The sequence below is a fragment of the Meriones unguiculatus genome, chromosome 18 (genome assembly GCF_030254825.1).
Source record: "Meriones unguiculatus strain TT.TT164.6M chromosome 18, Bangor_MerUng_6.1, whole genome shotgun sequence".
Taxonomy (NCBI): Eukaryota; Metazoa; Chordata; class Mammalia; order Rodentia; family Muridae; genus Meriones; species Meriones unguiculatus.
Window position 1 is genome coordinate 11,545,643 of NC_083365.1, and position 18,107 is coordinate 11,563,749.

The 18,107-nt window shown below is 42.8% G+C and overlaps 1 protein-coding gene across 2 annotated transcripts in view; it reads left to right on the top strand.

The window, feature by feature from the left end:
- Dnaaf9 (dynein axonemal assembly factor 9) overlaps nt 1-18,107 on the top strand; it is a 128,076-nt gene that overhangs the window by 38,581 nt on the left and 71,388 nt on the right. The window contains exons 11-16 of one of the 2 annotated variants that reach the window (XM_021653657.2): nt 5,186-5,267; nt 6,059-6,095; nt 10,827-10,911; nt 12,026-12,102; nt 14,785-14,829; nt 15,616-15,661. In XM_021653657.2, coding sequence (XP_021509332.1) covers nt 5,186-5,267; nt 6,059-6,095; nt 10,827-10,911; nt 12,026-12,102; nt 14,785-14,829; nt 15,616-15,661 — 372 coding nt within the window. Of the gene's footprint in view, nt 1-5,185; nt 5,268-6,058; nt 6,096-10,823; nt 10,912-12,025; nt 12,103-14,784; nt 14,830-15,615; nt 15,662-18,107 lie in introns of both variants that reach the window. The other variant, XM_021653656.2, reaches the window with a different exon arrangement.

Genomic DNA, 18,107 nt, shown 5'->3' on the forward strand with positions numbered 1-18,107 from the left:
GTTCAACTAAATTCCCTGGACATTTGACAGACTCTGAAAGGTGAAGAGAAAGAGACAGGCTAATAAATTCAGGACCAAAGCAGTAATATGCTGGTTAAGTTTTCTGGCCTTTCTTTATCTTATTCATATATTCATGCTACTGGGAAATTCTCATAGTTATTCAGAGCATAAAAAGACATATTCTCTCAAAACTGAAAACTTGTAGACAAAAACTGCCATATAATACCATGGGGAAATATCATCCCCACCCCTGCCAAAAAAGGGATGTGGGAAGAGTGAGGAACCCTCCCCAAGGACTAAAATGAATCCTGTTCCACCTTAATTCTCCTCAGGGAAGGCCTCAGAGAAGGCCAGGTGTCATTGCTAGCTTTTGACAGTAACAAGGAGCCTCTCTTTGGGGCAGAATCCCAGAGGGCAAATCAAGAACCGTGACTTTCCGTGCTGGGACAGATAGCTCAGTGGTTAAGAGCACTGGCTGTTCTTACAAAGGACCCAGGTTTGATTCTCAGCACCCATATGGTGGCTCACGACATCTGTAACTCTAGTTCCAGGGAATCTGATGCCTGAATCTTAAGGCAGAAGGCATGCAAGTGGTTCCCAGACATACATAATGAAAAAATTCAGATAAAATTAACATAAAAAATAATTATGACTCTGAACTGTTAAAAACAAACCAACAAACAAACTATTCTCGGACCTATTCGGAGAACTAAGCTATCAAGACCAGCTGCCACTTTGAGTTTGGAGGGCAGGTAAAGCCAGAGAGCCCCCTCAGCACCCTCAAAAGGAATGGTGATAAAATCCTGGGATCTGAATGTGAACTAGAATGGGTGAAATGCAGTGTCAGAGGATGCAGTCTCAGAGGGAGCACCATGTTTTCATGGGTTTAATATCTGGAACTCTAATAGGCTCTTATGTAAAGAGCCAAGAAAAAATTCCTCATGGATGATGGTGCAGGTGGACAAAATCATTTATAATATGAGAAAAGTAATAATAAAGGCCTCGTCTCCAAAATAAAAGATTTTTCCAGAGTCTCCACTTAGAAGAAAGACCGGCTCAGAGGTTAAGAGTACCGACTGCTCTTCCAGAGGTCTGACTTCAATTCCCAGCAGCCACATAGTGACTCACAACCATCTATAATGTGATCTGATGCCCTCTTCTGGCAAGCAGGTGCACATGCAGATAGAGCACTCATATACATAAAATAAACAAATACATCTCTTCAAAAAAAAAAAAGAAAGAAAGAAAAAGCTAGGTTCTAGTCCAGGTCACAGACACACCCAAACACTGAGATTTAATCATAAGGGTACAAATGCCCCCTCCCCATTCCCTTAAGCACCACCGAAACAGGTCTGCAGTGTAGTAGCAGCGGTCATAGAAGAAGTTCCTAGGGAAACTCAACGACAGAGACATACACAAGACACAAGAATATGAAGCCCATGGTACTTGGAGCTACGGAAAATAGTAAACATCAGCTGGGCACACAGCCAGATTAATGTCAAGGCTTGCACCAAAGCTTGCTTATCTCAGGCCCTGTTATTTGAGTTATTGTGTCTAGTTTCCACAGAAAGTTACAGAGCACACCGAAAGGCAAGGAAAAACTGTGTGAAAAGACAAATGCATTATTTCTAAAAAACAAACAAACCAGGTCTGTGGCAGATGTCTGTTATCCCATCACTTAGGAGGTTGTGACAGGAAAGGTGCAAGTTCAAGGCTAGCTTGAGCAGCACAGCAACACTCTTGTCTGATGGGGTTTGGGGTACTGGTGATAGGACCTTCAGAATCAGACAGGGCTCATATTTTATACTTTTTCAAATAGGGTTTATATTTATTGTTGTTATTTGCAGTGTACGAGGGAGCCCAGTGTCTTAAGAATGTTAAGCAACTGTTCTACCTTTGAGCCATTGCTCAGACCTGGTCAGAGAATTTAAAATAAGCAAATGAATAATTAAGGCTCTAATGCAAATAGTAGACAACATTTAAGAGTAAATGAATAAGCTGGAAACTAGAAATGCTAAAGAATCTACAGGAAATGCTAAAAATCAAAAACACTGTAACATGAATGAGCAATGTGTTTGATGGGAAGGAAGTTATTATTGACCTTGAATCAAGATCATTCCCCAGGCTGACTAGATGGCTCTGCAGGAGTGGGGGTGGGGTGTACTAGTCTGGACAACCCGAGTTCAGTCCTTGGAATGCAGGGGATGGAAAGAGAAAACTGACTCCCTGTAAACTGGCCTGGTATGTGTACACACACATGCGCACATTTGCATGCACATATGCACACAAACACAGAAACCGAATGTGATTTTAAAAGTAAAGCTCCAGAGTTAAAATGTAAAGAGGGAAAGCAATGAGCAAAAATCAGGTCAATTGTGACCTTTACCTATCCACTTCTGTGCCAGCTGGAGGTAATTTAAAAATTAACAGGTGCCACTGAAGTGTGGAAGCTCAGAACAAAAGCAGTTTCATGTTCTATAACAGAATTCTGTTGTCATTTCAGGAAGATGCTGGAGCGATGGCTCTGTAGTGAAGTGCACTGGCTGCTCTTCCAGAGGACCCAGGTTCAAGTTCTAGCACCCACGTGGTATCTCACAACCTTCTGTAACTCAGGTGCTTGGGAACCTGACACCCACTGATGACCTCCATGGGTGCAAACACACAAGTGGTCCATAGAGATCCATGCAAGCAAAACACCCACACACAAAAATCATAGAGAAAAATGCCATGTATCTGGTATGGCTTCTGTCAGTAGACTAAAATAGAAAGAATGAATATTTGTAAACATTTACCTATTTTTTTATAGTGTCCTAATTTTCATTTTTTATTTGTTTATTTTTTATGTAAAAAATGTATTTATTTTTTATTATGTTTTATATTTATTTATTTATTTATTTATTTAAAGCATTCCTTTATGGGTTTTGTTTGTTTGTTATACTATTTATTTATTTATTTATTTTAGTGTGTGTGTGTATATATATATATATGTACTTATGGGAGTAGGTCTGTCCTTCCACCGTGTGGGCCAAGTGGTCTAGCTAAAGTTGTCAGGCTTACAAGCAGGTACCTTCACCTGCTGAGATGTCTCACTGGCCCTCTTTTTTAAAATTTGTTTTGTTTTGTGTATGGCTGATTCGCCTGCACGTGTAGCGTATGTGCCTGGTGCCCACTGAGATGGCTGTGAGCCCCTGTGTGTGTCTGGGAACCGAAGCTGGGCCCTCCCGGAGAACAAGTGCCTTCACTGAGCCATTGCTGCAGCCCCACCATTAGTGCTGTCTTTCCAGACAGTTTTTCAGTGTAGCCCAGGCTGTCCTGGAACTCCATCTGTAGACCAGGCTGGCCTTGAGCAGATCTTCAGGGTGCTGGGATTAAAGGTGCATACCATCACTGCCCAGCTCTACCTTTAGTTTTGTTTTTTTGTTTTGTTTTGTTTTGTTTTTTGGGGGGGGTTGTTTGTTGGTTGGTTGTTTGGGTTTGTTTTTTGTTTTTTGTTTTGATACAGGGTTTTTCTGTGTAGTCTTGGCTGTCCTGGACTTGCTTTTGTAGACCAGGCTAGCCTCGCAGAGATCTATCTGCCTCTGCCTCCCTGAGTGTTGGGTTTACAGGGGCCCAGCTCCACCTTTCGTTTTTAATGATAGTATTATTGCATTTTGTATTTGGTATCTTAGGAACACTTGGGAAATAATGAATGTGAACATAAATCTTTTTTTTCCCTGTGTATGAATGTTTTGCATGCATGTATGTCTGTGAACCATGTGCCTGCCTGGTGCCCATGGAGGCCAAAAAAGGGTGTCAAATCCCCTGGGACCAGAGTTACAGGTGGTTGGGAGCTATTATGGGTGTTCTGAAAATTGAACCTCTGTCCTCTGGAAGAACAGCCTCCGAGCCATCCATCTTTCCAGCCCCAAACATTCATTTCTATCTTGGTATAAAAGAAGATCTTTAAAAAAAGAAAAGGAAAAAAAAAATCTTAAAACAGGGACAAGAAAAAAAGCTTAAAACCTATAGGAGCTTATTCTTTACAGAGGTGAAATTCAAATGAAGCTGGGAGCCTGTGTTTCCTAAATTTGTAGCTGCTCTTTATGTCCCCCTGTCCTGCGGGCAAGGTGTTTACTGTGAATTCTCTGTGCTGAATGATAATGGCAGCCCGAACCCAAACACATTGCCTGCTTTTTCCTTATGGGTTGTAAATTCACTAGTATCTTCAGGGTATGACTGTGTATCCAATGGCAACCGGCAACCTCGCAGGGTAGCCAGGGTTAGAGAAAACAACAAAAGTGAACGCAGGGCTGGTGAAAGGGCTCAGCAGCTGATGTCACTTTAGCTGTCAAGCCTGACAATCTAATTTCAACCCCTGTATTCTGTTTCCTTTCTGTCTTGATAAAACACTGAGCAAAGCAAGTATTTGACTCGTGCTTTGAGATCACAGTTCATCACCGAGGGAAGCTGGGACAGGAACTCGGGCTGGAAGCTGAATTGGAGCCTCTGGGAGAACTCTGCGCCCTAGTTCCCTCGGATGCCTGACTGGCTTTCTTGTAGAGTGATGGGCTCTCTTCATCTGTTAACTAAGACAGCTCCCGAGAGATGTGATCATAGGGCAGCCTGGTCTGGGAAATCCCTCAGCTGACATTCTCTTATCAGGGGTCTTTAGGCTGTGTTAGATTGACAGTTAAAGCTAACATACATACACACACATACACACACACACAGCACTCACGTGGTAGGAGAGAACCAACTCCCACAATTCACTATGCTATACCTGTATGCACCCCTCGCACAAATAAATATAAATAAAACCAAACTTAAAAGCAAATACACATAATAAATGCTATTGTTTAAGTCAAATTAAATAGTCTTTGTCTTTAAAAAGTAAATGAGTTTCAGTTAAACTTCATTCCATTAACTATTTGCTTTTTGCTTCTTCAGCATTACTCGTCTAAGTGTGCTCCTTTTTGAAAGTTTGATTATTGTGTGTGTTTATGAAGTGGGGCAGGGGTATGTGCATGGCACATGAGTGGAGACCAGAGGACAGTCTTGTAAAGTCTGTTCCCTACTTCCACCTCTGCATGGGTTCTGGGGAATGAATTCAGATGGCCAGGCTTGTGAGGTAAGCACTGTTATGCACTGAGCCAGCTCACCAGCTCCCAGTATACACATCTTTCTCTCCCCTCCCTTCAATATTCAGGTTGCTCAATGCGTCTCACCAAAGGGACCTCTGGCATGTTCAAGAACGTACTTTTTTGGAGCTACTCATGTTCCTTATTTGGGTAAGTCCCTGTAAATAGTCATCTTACTAACTCTCACCAAATGGGTTTTTCCCACAAAGGAGAAGTTAACGTACAATTTACTAGTTTACGCAAAATTCCATCATGTGGGCCTTGACTCCCTCCCAGACTACAACTAGAGCATTCATGTGTCTAACTCATCCCTCACAGAATGCACTTCAGGAGAAAAAAACATTCGTTCAACCTATAGTTTGAGGTCTAGCCAAGTGTATACCCCTGTGATCAGTGTCAGAAGAAAGGCCAAGATTAATGAGACTTAGATTGAGAAAGCTGGGGATGTGGTCCACAGTTAAATAACGTGACTGACTTCCTGCCTAACTGCTTGTGTGAAAAGGAGAAAAGGCCATGATAGGACAACCCATAACGGAGGACCTGTGGCAGTGTTCTTTAGGAAGGCTAAGCTGAGGAGGGGCACCCTGCTTGCTTGAAGCTTCCGGCATTCAGAGACACGGGGGAAAGCCTTTGAATCGAGTGTGGCTCACAGCTCTGCTTCCCGGGGATCAGGACATCTGAAGCCATTAATACCAAAGCCAGGAAACTCTGAAAAGAAAGACTACTTAGGTCAGATAATTAAGGAAATAAATAAAAAAGTAGAACTTCAAAGTTTAAAAAAAATTTTTTTAATATAAGTAAAAACATCCCAGAGGTTAAGATTCTGTGGAATGAGTTGAAAAGGGTTGAAAGTCCAAGAAAATTCTTGGGAAAAAGCCAACTACCACTGTTGTTTGTGCATATGTTGTATTCAATTTAAGAGGAAACATTTCCCTTTACAGGTGGTGATGACAAGCTGCCCCAGACGACTGGACAGATGTAAGTCCTGGTGTTAGTTCTATTTCTTCTCAAAGCTGAGTTTCTCTTTGTGGCTCTCCTGCTTCCCCTTGAGGTCAGCAGTGATGAGGACATCTGGTGATGAGGCAGACATTGCCATATATTTCCCAGCCAGTCTCCAGACCTCTCCGTTTGGAACCCATACCTGAGGGCTTTGCCTGCATTGCATCCGCTCCTCCCTCTGGAACTCCTCCAAGGCTTCCTGTGTGTGCGCCCATACAGTTGATGACATCACTTCCCCTCTTACATCTTGTGCCCAGTAAACATTTTTTTAATAGAGGATTTTTCGACAACCAAAACCTGCAGTTCCTTGGGAAAAATCTGGTCTCTTGTGTGGTCTTCAGAGTTTTTCTGGACTTAACATTCAGGCTTGTGGACCAGAGCTGTGTTCTCAGTCAGCTGTGCACTCTAGAACAGTCCTATTCAATACGGACTTCCCTCTTTTTATATGAAGGAGGGACCTGCAGACCAGAAACCAGCAAACCAAAGCTCCAAAAAGTATCCTACCTGAGTGCCCAGCATATCTGAGTTCTAGACCACTTCTTTGCAAAGGCCACCAGGGACTGGCCACAAATAATTGTTTATAGATCACTTCAGAATGCAGCCTCCTGTGTATGTGGGGGTAATTTGGCTGCAGCATTCCTGTTGAATATCAGGCTAATTTTGGTTAATTAGACAGCACTGTCCCTTCCCACACAGGCTGATACTCTGCAAAATGATGACTTCCGTCTCTATAATTGGAGAGGAGTGGTGTCGGTCAAAGGGGCACAAGTAGTTGCATTCTTCTATTAGAATCTCTAAACAAGCTCTCAAAGACCGTGTGTTGGTCATAGTGAAGCTTCTGCACAACAGACAGAGGCTACACGTGACATCTGCTTCCTACACCTGACACCTCTTAACAACACATGACATCTGCTTCCTACATATGACATCTGTACTACACCTGACACCTCTTACTACACGTGACATCTGCTTACTACACGTGACATCTGTACTATACCTGACACCTGCTTCCTACACATGACACCTTGTACTACACGACATCTGCTTCTTACAGGTGACATCTGTACTACACATGACACCTCTTATTACACGTGACATCTGCTTACTTCATGTTAACAGTCTCCTTTTTTTTTTTTTCATTGCAAAAGGGTCATATTAGTTATTTTCCTGGTCACCATGATAAAATGCCTGGTCAGAAAATATAAAGGGAGGGAGTAGCAAGATGGCTCAGTAGGTAAGAGTGCTTACTGCCTGGTACTCCCCAAAGCGCAGACAGAAGGAGAGAACTGACTCCTCTGAGTTGTTCTCTGACTTCCACGTGTATGTGGTACACTCTTGTGTGACACTGTTTTGGGGGAGACGTGAACAAACATCTGAGTTTGTTGGTATTCTTAGAGAAGTGTGGATGGCAGTAACCAAGAGCGGCTCGTGCTGCAGAATCTCTTGGGGAGGACCCGGGGTACGGTGCCGTGAAGCTCAGGGTGCAGTACTTTAAAGGCTTTAAGGTGTTTGCGGGAGATCAGAGCAACATCTTTCTTCAGAGCTTAGCAGTATTTTCCAGACATGTGTGACAGTTATTTCTGACTTACACTTCCTGTTGGTTATTTTAGTTTATGCTTTAGTCTGCATAAATGTCAGTTTCTCTGGTTAATACTTCTTGATCATGGTCAGGACTGCAGGGGATGGAAGGCTGAGGAGACACAAAATAGAGTCAGGAAAAGATGTCATCACTTTAGCCATTCCATCACCACCGGTAGCTCTAGATTTAGGAGATCTGGTGCCTTCTTCTGGCTTTTGGGGTACCTACCACATAATTAAAATTTGGGGAGTAAAAGGTTATATTTTTAGATTATATGTCACTTTAACCACAATGTATATTTCGGGCTTTTCTTTTTTATACATTTCTTTCACTTTAATAGCAAGCTGACCTTTTTTTCCATTTCTGTGCCCTCTGTGCTTGGAATCCTTATTCTGGACCATTTGATATTTGCTTACACCAGATCCATTGGTGCCATCATGAAGGAGTAATATTAAGATGTAATTAATGGCCCTGTCAGATATTCCATATCACAGTGCCAGTGGGGACCTGGGCCTTGAGGAGTCCTGGTGAAGATGGCACCAGCACAGTCAGGCCATTAAGTGGCTTAGTAGCCAGATATTAGTTTACGTAGTGAGGCTTTGTTTAAAGTTCTGTATAGGGCAAGCCAAGTGGGACTGGGTAGTATTGAATTAGTTGATATTTGAATGAAGTTTGCATAGAGGAAAAAAATACATACCCAGTAATGGACTGAGTGATATCTGAGCCAAGACAGTAAGGGGGCTATCTTTGTATATAAAACTTTATCCCAGCCAGTGTAGTAGCACACATCTATAGCTCTGTGTTTGCACCCAGAAGACTCCAGAGTTCAAGGTCATTCTTGGCTACATAACAACTTCAGGGTTGGCTTAGGCCTCATGAGCCCCTGCCTCAAAAGCAAAATTTAAAATAGTAACAACAAAATACATAAATCATCCTCTCAAGTGTAATGGTGTGGAGAAATCTTTCTAGTCTTACCCAGAAGTAGACAAACTAATTTTTAGTACCTGACAGGCGTCTTCTGACCAATATACCCTTTGCTATGGCATGGCTAACAACCAGGAGGTACTGATATGTGGAGTTACCATTTTTTCTCATTTTAATTGTGTGTCTGAGAGAGAGAAGGGACAGAGAGAGAGAGAGAGAGAGAGAGAGAGAGAGAGAGAGAGATTGAGAGAGTTGGTTAGTGCTCAGGGAAGCCAGAAGAGTGTGTTGGATCTTTTGGTGGTTGTGAGTGCTGGGAATTCAATGTAGATTCCCTGAAAGAGCTGCAACTCCTCATAACCACTCAGCAATCTCTCTAGCACAAAAATGTGTTGTTCATGGTGGTCTCAACTCCTGGTTCTCCTGCCTCTCTCTTCAGCATATCCTACAAGGTCTGACTATGTTGCTGTGGCTGTCCTGGAACTCATTCTATAGACCAGGCTGGACTCATTCTATAGACCAGGCTGGCCTCAACCTTGGAGCTCTGCCTTCCTCTGCCTCCCTAGTACTGGGATTAAAGGCATGTACTACCATGCCTGGGTTGTCATTTTGTTATTTGATCTTCTTTGTTCCATTTTCTTGCTTCAACTCTAATCTATGACTTATAAAATAGAGGTGTGAGACAGGGGGTAGGAAGGAATTGAAGGAAATGACAATGTGGTAAAGCACAGAGAAGAGGCACCAAGCTGAGAATCAAGTTCAAGTTTACCGTGCGTTTCTGTGACCTTAGACAACATATTCTACTTGCAGAGACATTTGCTTATTGGATTGCCCAAATGTTACAGTCTACTTTCTACCCATTAGAAGAGTCTAACGGATTTCATATGTGTTCTTTGTGAAGAGTTATCAATTCCTTTGCAAGCAAGTCCTCTTGCTTTTCAGGGTCTGGTGGATGAGCCCTTTTCTCTGTAATTGTCCTAACTGAGAAGAGCCTGGACATCCTTAATCAGGCAAACTACTTGGAAAGTGGCATGACCCTGTTTCTTTTAATTGAACTTGGTCTTTCCTTTGCTGACCACCTGAGATTCCTACCCTGAGTTCATAGTAGCAGCAAACCTTTAGCAATCTAGTGAGGAGAAGACATTAAAACAGTATGGTGGTATTTCTGGAAAGACCTTCTGTCTTTATCAGTGCACAAGAACCCTGGTGTCTGGGTGGTTGTTCCTGTTACAGAGGCTCAGGAAGTCTACTGATTTTATTCTGTTTGTTCACAAATAGGGAAAGTTGCTTTAAACAAAACAAAACAAAACAGATAAGCTAACTAGTTTCTTGATTTTATTTTGCTTTATTTTTATTTTTTAAATTAGGCATATTTGTGTGTCTGTATTGGTATGTGCACATGAGTACAGGTGCTCAAGGAGACCAGTCATGTCAGCTCCTCTGGAACTGGAGCTACAAGTAGTTGTGAGCCATCTGACATACGTGCTGGAGATCAATCCCCTGTTCTCTGTAAGAGTAGTATGCACTGGTACTGTGTGGTCAGAAAAGGCTCTCAGCTCCCCTGGAACTGGAGTTACAGATAGTTGTGGGCCACCAGGTGGGTGCTGGCAATCAAACCCAGCTCCTCTACAAGAGTGACAAGTGCCCAACCATTTTTCAGTTAGTTCCATTTTGGTACTTTTTTTTTTTTTTTTTTTTTTTTTTTTTTTTGGTTTATTTGGAAGTTGATTTCTTGGGAGGCAGACATGCTGGTTTTTTTTTTTTTTTTCTTTTTTTTTTTTTGACATGCTGTTTTATGCCTGTAATACCAGCAGTTTGGGAGGTGAGAAAATAGTTTGAGGCCAGACTGCCCTACATATAAAACCCTGTCTTTTTTAAAAGATCCTTATGGACCACCATTTATGAGCATAGAACTTTTCTTAAAGAATTTTTTTTTAAGTTTATTCTATGTGGATGAGTGTTTTGTCTGCTTGTGTGTTGTGTAATGTGTATGCAGCCCCTTTGGAGGCCGGAAAATGGCATCTGATCCCCTGGAACTGGAGTGACAGACAATCGTGAGCTGCTCTGAGGTGCTGGGAATTGAACCTTGGTCCTCTTGGAAGAGCAGCCAGTGCTCTCAACCACTGAGCCATCTCTTCTGCCCCAGGCATGCAGCTTTTTACTAGACTATGTGATACTATATTAACCATTATTTTTTGTTTCTAAAGTAGGCTCTTATCCCAGATATATGCTGCTGTTATTGAGGCTGTTTTGGCTGGCATTGCATGTTATGCTAAAACTTGCAGTCTGGCAAAGGTAATTTAAGTACCATATTTCTGTTTTGGTAGTCATCATTTTAATGTAAATCATCCTAGCCATTTTGTTCTTTGGATGCCTTGCAGTACTCACTTTTATGTGATTTAGGGCCTTGGTAGCCAAGCCTGTATAGCGCTTGAACTGCTGCTGCCTGTGGCCATGCTGCTAATGTTTTATGAGTGTTTGCAAACATGATTGTGTTAAAGGAAAGTCATTACTTTGTTAATAATTTAGACAAGATACTTTTAGAAGTTAAACAGATTGTTCCACTGCATTTTAATGATACTAGTAAAGCTTATTTTCTGCATAGTTAGTCGCTTGTAATTGAGTGTTTAAAACTCAATACAGGCTGGAAAATCTGACTTACCTTTCCTAGGCAAGCTGCGTATCCTTGCTCTCTGACCATTTTCTTCCTTGCTGTTTTGCGGTTAACCTGCCATGCTGAGTTGGATTCCTAAATCTGACCCAGTAAGATGAGAAGAAACGGCTTGATGCCTTCCAAAGCCAGTAGGACTTTTCCTGAAGGAAGCCAGTTGACAGTGGAAAGGTTGTGTATGATGTAGATGTCAGAGAGACTGTAGCTGTAGTCACCAGCTCCTTGGCATCCCCTTCCTACTGAACATGAATCCTGGTAATGATACGGGTTTTCTCAGCTCTTTTAGCTGCTATGTAGTAGAAAACCTCTGCAAAGCCATTAGATGTTCTTCATCACCAGTTCTCACATCTGTTCCCCCAACTGATCTTCTATAGCTTGAGTTACCTGAACATTCTTAATGTCTACAGAAGCTGAGGGCATTGGTCCCTCCCCCGTGCCAGGGGAGAAGGGAGGAGAAAGCTGGTCCTGGTGCTCACATAGCTCTCCAGCTGCCTAACCAGCTGCTTACATCTCTCCAGCAGATCAGATGCCAGTGTGCCCCTGCCTAAGTACGTTTCCTGTGACTCCAGCAGGCACCTACCTGTCCCCATAACCTGATGCTTTCACTTTAATCCTTTGAGGTATACAAAGTAGTCACATAGAAGGGAAGGGCACTGGCCACTTTTAGAAGGTCTTTCCTATCAGTTGTATGTGTCTTTATCTGATGGGAAGGTAATTGTTTTGCTCTTGCTTTTCCAGGCCAAGGAGGCAGCAGAGCATACTCTGGAATCTGGGTTATTGTTCCCTGAGTTGGCTCCATTCAAAGCAGATCTACGGTAAGCAATAGCTGGTATTTTTTATGAGAATTAAAAAAATACTTTAAAGACCCCCTTGTTCCTTATAATTTATGTTCCATCTCTGTCATTTTGAGAAATGTTCAAGTAAAATAACAGGATGTATGAAGGAGAATGAAACTATATCAGAAAGACACATGCATGTTTTGAAACTAGAATGTGAAGCAGATTCATAATAGGACTGTGGAATCCCTGATGGGCCTGGTCCCAAAGATGAGGTGAGGCAGCGGGACCTGAAAGGTGGAGTTGCAAGGGGCAGGAGACTCAGGCACATGAAGATAATCACTAATTAAAAGAGACTTGCTCTAGAGCTCACCTGCCTTTAGGGTGGTAGGGCGCCTGTCTTCTTGTAGTCCTGCTGTCACATCTCCCAGCGTGTCCTGTTCCAGCTCTGTGCTGTCTTTGTCCATAGGTAATTTTCATGAACTTAGTCCGCTCCACCCTCCATCCCACAAGAGGACCAGTTTTGTGCAGTTTTATACAAATATTGTGAAAGACTAATGCTGGAAAGTGTATTTATGAATACTTCTAGAGAGCTGGAGAGATGGCTCAGTGGTTGAGAGCACTGGCTGCTCTTCAGAGGACCTGGGTTTGATTTCCAGAACCTAAATGGCATGCCATTCACAACTGTCTATAACTTCAGTTCCAGGGATCTAACACCCTCAAACAGACATACATATAAGCAAAAACACCAATGCACATAAAATAAAAATAAATAAATCAATAAAAGAATACTTGCAGCCAGGCTTGGTGGCACACGCTTTTAATCACAGCACTACAGAGACAGAGGCAGTGGAACTCTCTGTGCGTTAGAGAACAGCCTGGTCGGCAGAGTGAGTTGTAGGACAGTCAGAACTATACAATAGGACACCCTATCCTTAAAGCAAAGCAAACCCTTCCGGTGTGCTCTGCCATGCTGCCGGGTCCTTACTGCATGACCATATTTTTTTACATCTGTAGTCCTGAGTAGTGAGAAAGGAGCATTTGCTAGATCGGTTAGCTGGCTGATCTGATCTGAGAGATCGGTTGCAGTGCTGCAGCTCCATGACAGGAAGGAAGAGCCAGCACTGTGGTGCAAGGCCCTCATCTTGTTGTAGGTCTTTTCCCAAAGGTCCTGGCTGTGAAAGGGAGAAATGGAGGAAGCCCCCTCTCTTACTGTGCTTCACATCTGTTATTAAGGCCTTGGTTGAGACTGCTCTTCTACTTCCAGCTGTGCTGATTTAAGCACAGTGGGGAGCCTTCCACATCTGTTTCTGGAGTGCGCACTCTGTAGAGTGATTGGGCAAGTAGATCTCAGTTACTGTGGTAATGAGGCCTTCTCCGTTACCACCAAGGCTGAGGCAGCCATTCTGTCCCTCCTGTTGTTCCCACTCTTGCCTGTGTTACCTGTAAAGTCTCTTGGGCCTAAATGAACCATCCTAGCTGGAGGAAGGCAGAAGGAGAAATCATCGAACAAAAAGAAAGTCTCCTAGGCTAGTCTTCAATCTGAAATCATAACCGCTTCCTCAGCAGGATCACCTCATTGAGGTTCCTGAGTATAATAGCATATCTTCCCCCAGAAGAGGAAGGAGGAGGGAGCAGTTAATAGACACAGGAAGTTCCTGTGTTACTGACTCATTCTTGGTAAGACATGAAATTAAGCTTATGTAAGCACATACAATTTAAAGACTTTGTTGGGCTGGCAAGATGGCTTGCCTAAGGGTACTTGCTGCCAAGCCTGATGACCTGAATTCAATTCCTCAAACCTACATGGTGTAAGGAGAGAATTAGTTTCTGCAAGTCGTCCTCTGACCTTGACATGCGCATGATAGTATGCTCACATACACACACACTCACACAAACACACACATGCACTCACACACACATGCACACATAAATAAATGTTAAAAAACATCTTTTACAGAATGAGTAAGCCAGGTGCCATATGTCTGAACAATCAGGAAGCAGAGGCAGGAGCATCCCTGCAAGTTTGGGGCCATCCTGGTCTACAGACAACTGCACAGTGAGACAGTCTCAGAAAGACCTTGTCTCCCAGCGGGAAAGCAGGAAAATTCTTCTGCTCTGAAGGCTTGACCCTGCTGTGGCTCCGTAGCAGTTGACTTTGACCAGGAAAAGCACCTTCTGCTTGGATACAGAGCAGGGCTGGCAAGTCTATCCAGAGATCCTGGAAAGGAGGAGGAACCGAGTAATTGGTAGACACTTAGGAGAAGGAGGCCCTGGGCCAGGAGAGGGCCATTCCCAGGCAGTGTGTTGGGTATTGTACCTGCTCACAGCCAAGAGTGAGGCAGTGTTGAGAAGCAGCACAGATGCGGGGCCGTGGATGGAATAAGATCCTGGCTCCACGGCTGGTGATGTCACGGAGCCATGAGAAAGGCTGAAATAGCTAAGCAAGGATGAAATAGCTAAACTGCAGTGGGGCACGGCTTTGATCCCATACTCAGGAGGCAGAGGCAAGTGGAGTTGAAGCTAGCCTGGTCTACCTAGTTAGTTTCAGGACAGTCAGAGCTGCATAGTAAGACCCTATCTCAAAAATAAAAGGGATGGTGTTTACTTGATTGAGTGGCTCTGACAGTCTAGGGGAGATAGACTGAAGAAGCAAATATTTCAGAGAATTGAGCTGAACAAGAGACTTGACTTCTGTTTTGTTTCCTTTCTGTTCTGTAGCTTCAAGGCGGTTTTTCATATACATGCTGTGAATAACCAGGGAAGGTAGGTGCAATTATGTTGACTCTTTTCATGGGAAAGTGTAAGGACACAAAGGGAAGGAGCTGTCCAGCTGTGGTACATTGCCTGGAATCTCAACACTCAGGGGACAGAGGATCAAGAGTTTGAGACCTAGACAGGTGTGGTGGTACACACTTGTAATCCCAGCACTCAGGGAGGCAGAGGCAGGCAGATCTCTGTGAGTTTAAGGCTAACCTTAAAAGAGAGTATCCCAAGGCCACATAGAGAAACCCTGACTTGAAAAACTAAAGAAAAAGAAAAAAGTGTGAGACCTGAGATGTCTCACAAAGTAGCAAGAAGATCAGAAGTTCATGGCCATCCTCTGATCCCTAGAAAGTTTAAGGCCATCCTGTGTTACGTAAGGCTGTATTTGAGAGAGAGAGAGAGACCTTATAGCTGCTACCATTATTGGCCTCAACACATTCTTCCTGTGGAGAGGTGCCATTTTAGACTACGACCTAGGCTTGCTGTGCTTGGCTGAGTCTCTACCCAGTTTTTGTCACATAGGAAGTTAGGAGGCTGGAGTCAGATACTAACATTCTCTCCAGTGCTAATTCTGTACACATGTAACCCAGTGCTTCTTGTTTTGTTCCTTGTTGAGATGGGGGTCTCATATAGCCCGAAGATGACCTTAAACTTCTGTGGTTTTTGCCTCCATTCCTTAGCTGCATAATGGCTTTGAAGCCAGCTTGGGTTACATTGAGACCCTGTTTTAAAATAAACAGAAACCGTAATCCTTTAATGTATTTTTTTACTGTTTCTCTCTTCTAGAATTGTGCCTCTGGATAGTGAACATAGCTTATCCTTTGTGAAAACGGTAAGCAGTTGGCAGAACTGTCTCTCAGCTGGCTGGGAATGGCTGTAGAGGGCTATGTGCAGAGGAGTCATTGCAAGCTGGTGACTACTGCTGAGGTTGTGATAACCTTGTGTGGAAATGTGAACTGGGCACAACAAACCAAGTTTTCGGCAGTTCTTTTCTTTTTTTTTTAAGAGTTTATTTTTTAAAGATTTTATTGTATGTGTATAAAGATTTTATTGTATGTATGTGCCGCATGTGTGCTGGTGCTGGCGAAGACCAGAAGAGGGTGTCAGATCCTCTGACCTGGAGTTACCGGCAGTGCTGAGCTGCACCAAATGTAGGCCTGCTCTTCAGGAAGAGCAAGGAGCACATGTCATAAGTGCTCAGCCATCTCTCCAGCCCCTCGAGGGCTCCTTTTCATTATAAGATCTGCACTGGTTATCTGAACAGGAATTAGGGGAAACTAAACAAACAATCCACAGATGTCCTGGGAAAGTGCATAGTCAGAGCAGAATTTTCCATATCCTCTGCGGGGCCCATGGAAAGATTTAAAAATAAACTGAACCAGGCACAGTAGTGTACAACTTTAATTCTAACACTGCAAAGGCAGAGGCAGGCAGATCTCTGAGTTTGAGGCCAGCCTGATCTACATAGAGTCCTAGACCAGTTAGGACTACATAGTAAAATCCTGCCTTTAAAAAAATGAATGAATGAATGTAGAGATAGTAGTCACTATAGTAAAGTGGCCTGGCCTAAAGAAGTCAGAATCTGTAGTCTATTTTTAGCCACAAGCCAAGGGCTCCATTTACCCCAGGGCAACCCTGATGTAGAGTGTTGGGAAACAGAACATGAGAGGATTATCTATAACCATCAAGAGTCTGGTTATAGTATGTATGTGAACTTTCTTAATTCCAGAAGGCTGGACAGCTGAGTGGTGTAGCTGTGGATGACTTGGCTCAAGGGCGTCTTCTCTCCCCAAAAATTAGTGATAAAAAGATATCCCCATCTCCAATAGAAGAGCACTTCAGAGTTCTTAACACTACAGCAATGTATTTTAAAGTTGTGAATAATGAATGTTTTATACCCTTTGAGAAAGTATAAACTAGCCAGGTGGTAGAGGCACACACCTTTAATCCTGCATTTGGATGGTACAGGCAGGCAGTTCTCTGAGTTTGAAGCCAGCCTGCTTTACAGAGCTAGGTCCAGTCCAGCCAAGACTGCACAGAGCCTGGGCTCAAAAACCAGAAAGAGCCAGGTGGTGGTGGTGCACGCCTTTAATCCCAGCATTTGGGAGGCAGAGGCAGGTGGATCTCTGTGAGTTCAAGTCCAGCCTGGTCTACAGAGTGAGTTCCAGCACAACGAAAGCTACACACAGAGAAACCCCTTCTTGGGCTGTAGAGATGGCTTAGCTGTTAAAGGCTAGGCTCACAACCAAAAATGTAAGATAAACCCTGTCTTGAAAAAACAAACAAAAAAAAAACAAAAAAGAGAAAGAAAGAAAGAAAGAAAGAAAGAAAGAAAGAAAGAAAGAAAGAAAGAAAGAGAGAAGAAAAAGAAAGAAAAAGATGGAAGGAAGGAAGGAAGGAAGGAAGGAAGGAAGGAAGGAAGGAAAGGAAAAAGAGAGTGAGTCTAAATTATGTATTGGGAAATGCTGCCAGGAGCAATGATATATACCTTTAATCCAATAATCAGGAGACAGAGACTGTTGAATTTCTATGAGTTTGAGGTCAACCTGGTCTATATAGTGATTCCAGGACAGCCAGGACCATATCTTTTTTAAAAATCACTTAAGATGCTAGAAATGCTTTATTTTCTATTTTTTAGCTTTGTTTTTATTTTGTATGTATAGGTGTTTTGCCTGACATGTATCTGTACACCACATACATGCAGTATTCAGAGGCCAGAAGAGGGTGTTGATCCTCTGGATTGGGGGGTTTCCTTCGCAGGTTCTATATACACACACACACACACACACACACACACACAGACTTACTGATTGTGTATCTTACAACTTTACTGAACATATTTATCAGATCTAGAAGGTTTCTGATAGAATCCACAGGGTCTTTTAAGTATAGAATCATGCCTTTAATCCCACCATATGGGAGGCAGAGGCTGTGTTTCTTTGGAGATTTTATTTTTAAGGCATGTTGAACTATTGATATGGTCATGTGATTTCTGTCTTTATGTCTGTTGTTATAGTTTATGTAATTTATTGATTTGTGTATGTTAAGCTAATCTTGCATCACTGCTATGAAACCCGTTTGTTAGTGATACAGGATCTTAATTTGTTCTAAAATTCTGTTTTGCAAGTATTTTGTTGAGAATTTTTGCATCTGGGCTTGTCAGGGAAATTGGTGTGTAGTTTCCTGTTTTGTCTGTGTCTTTGTCTGGTTTTGGCATCAGGGTATTGTATAGTGGCTTTGTAGAATGGATTGGTGTTGATACTTCATGGAATGGTTTG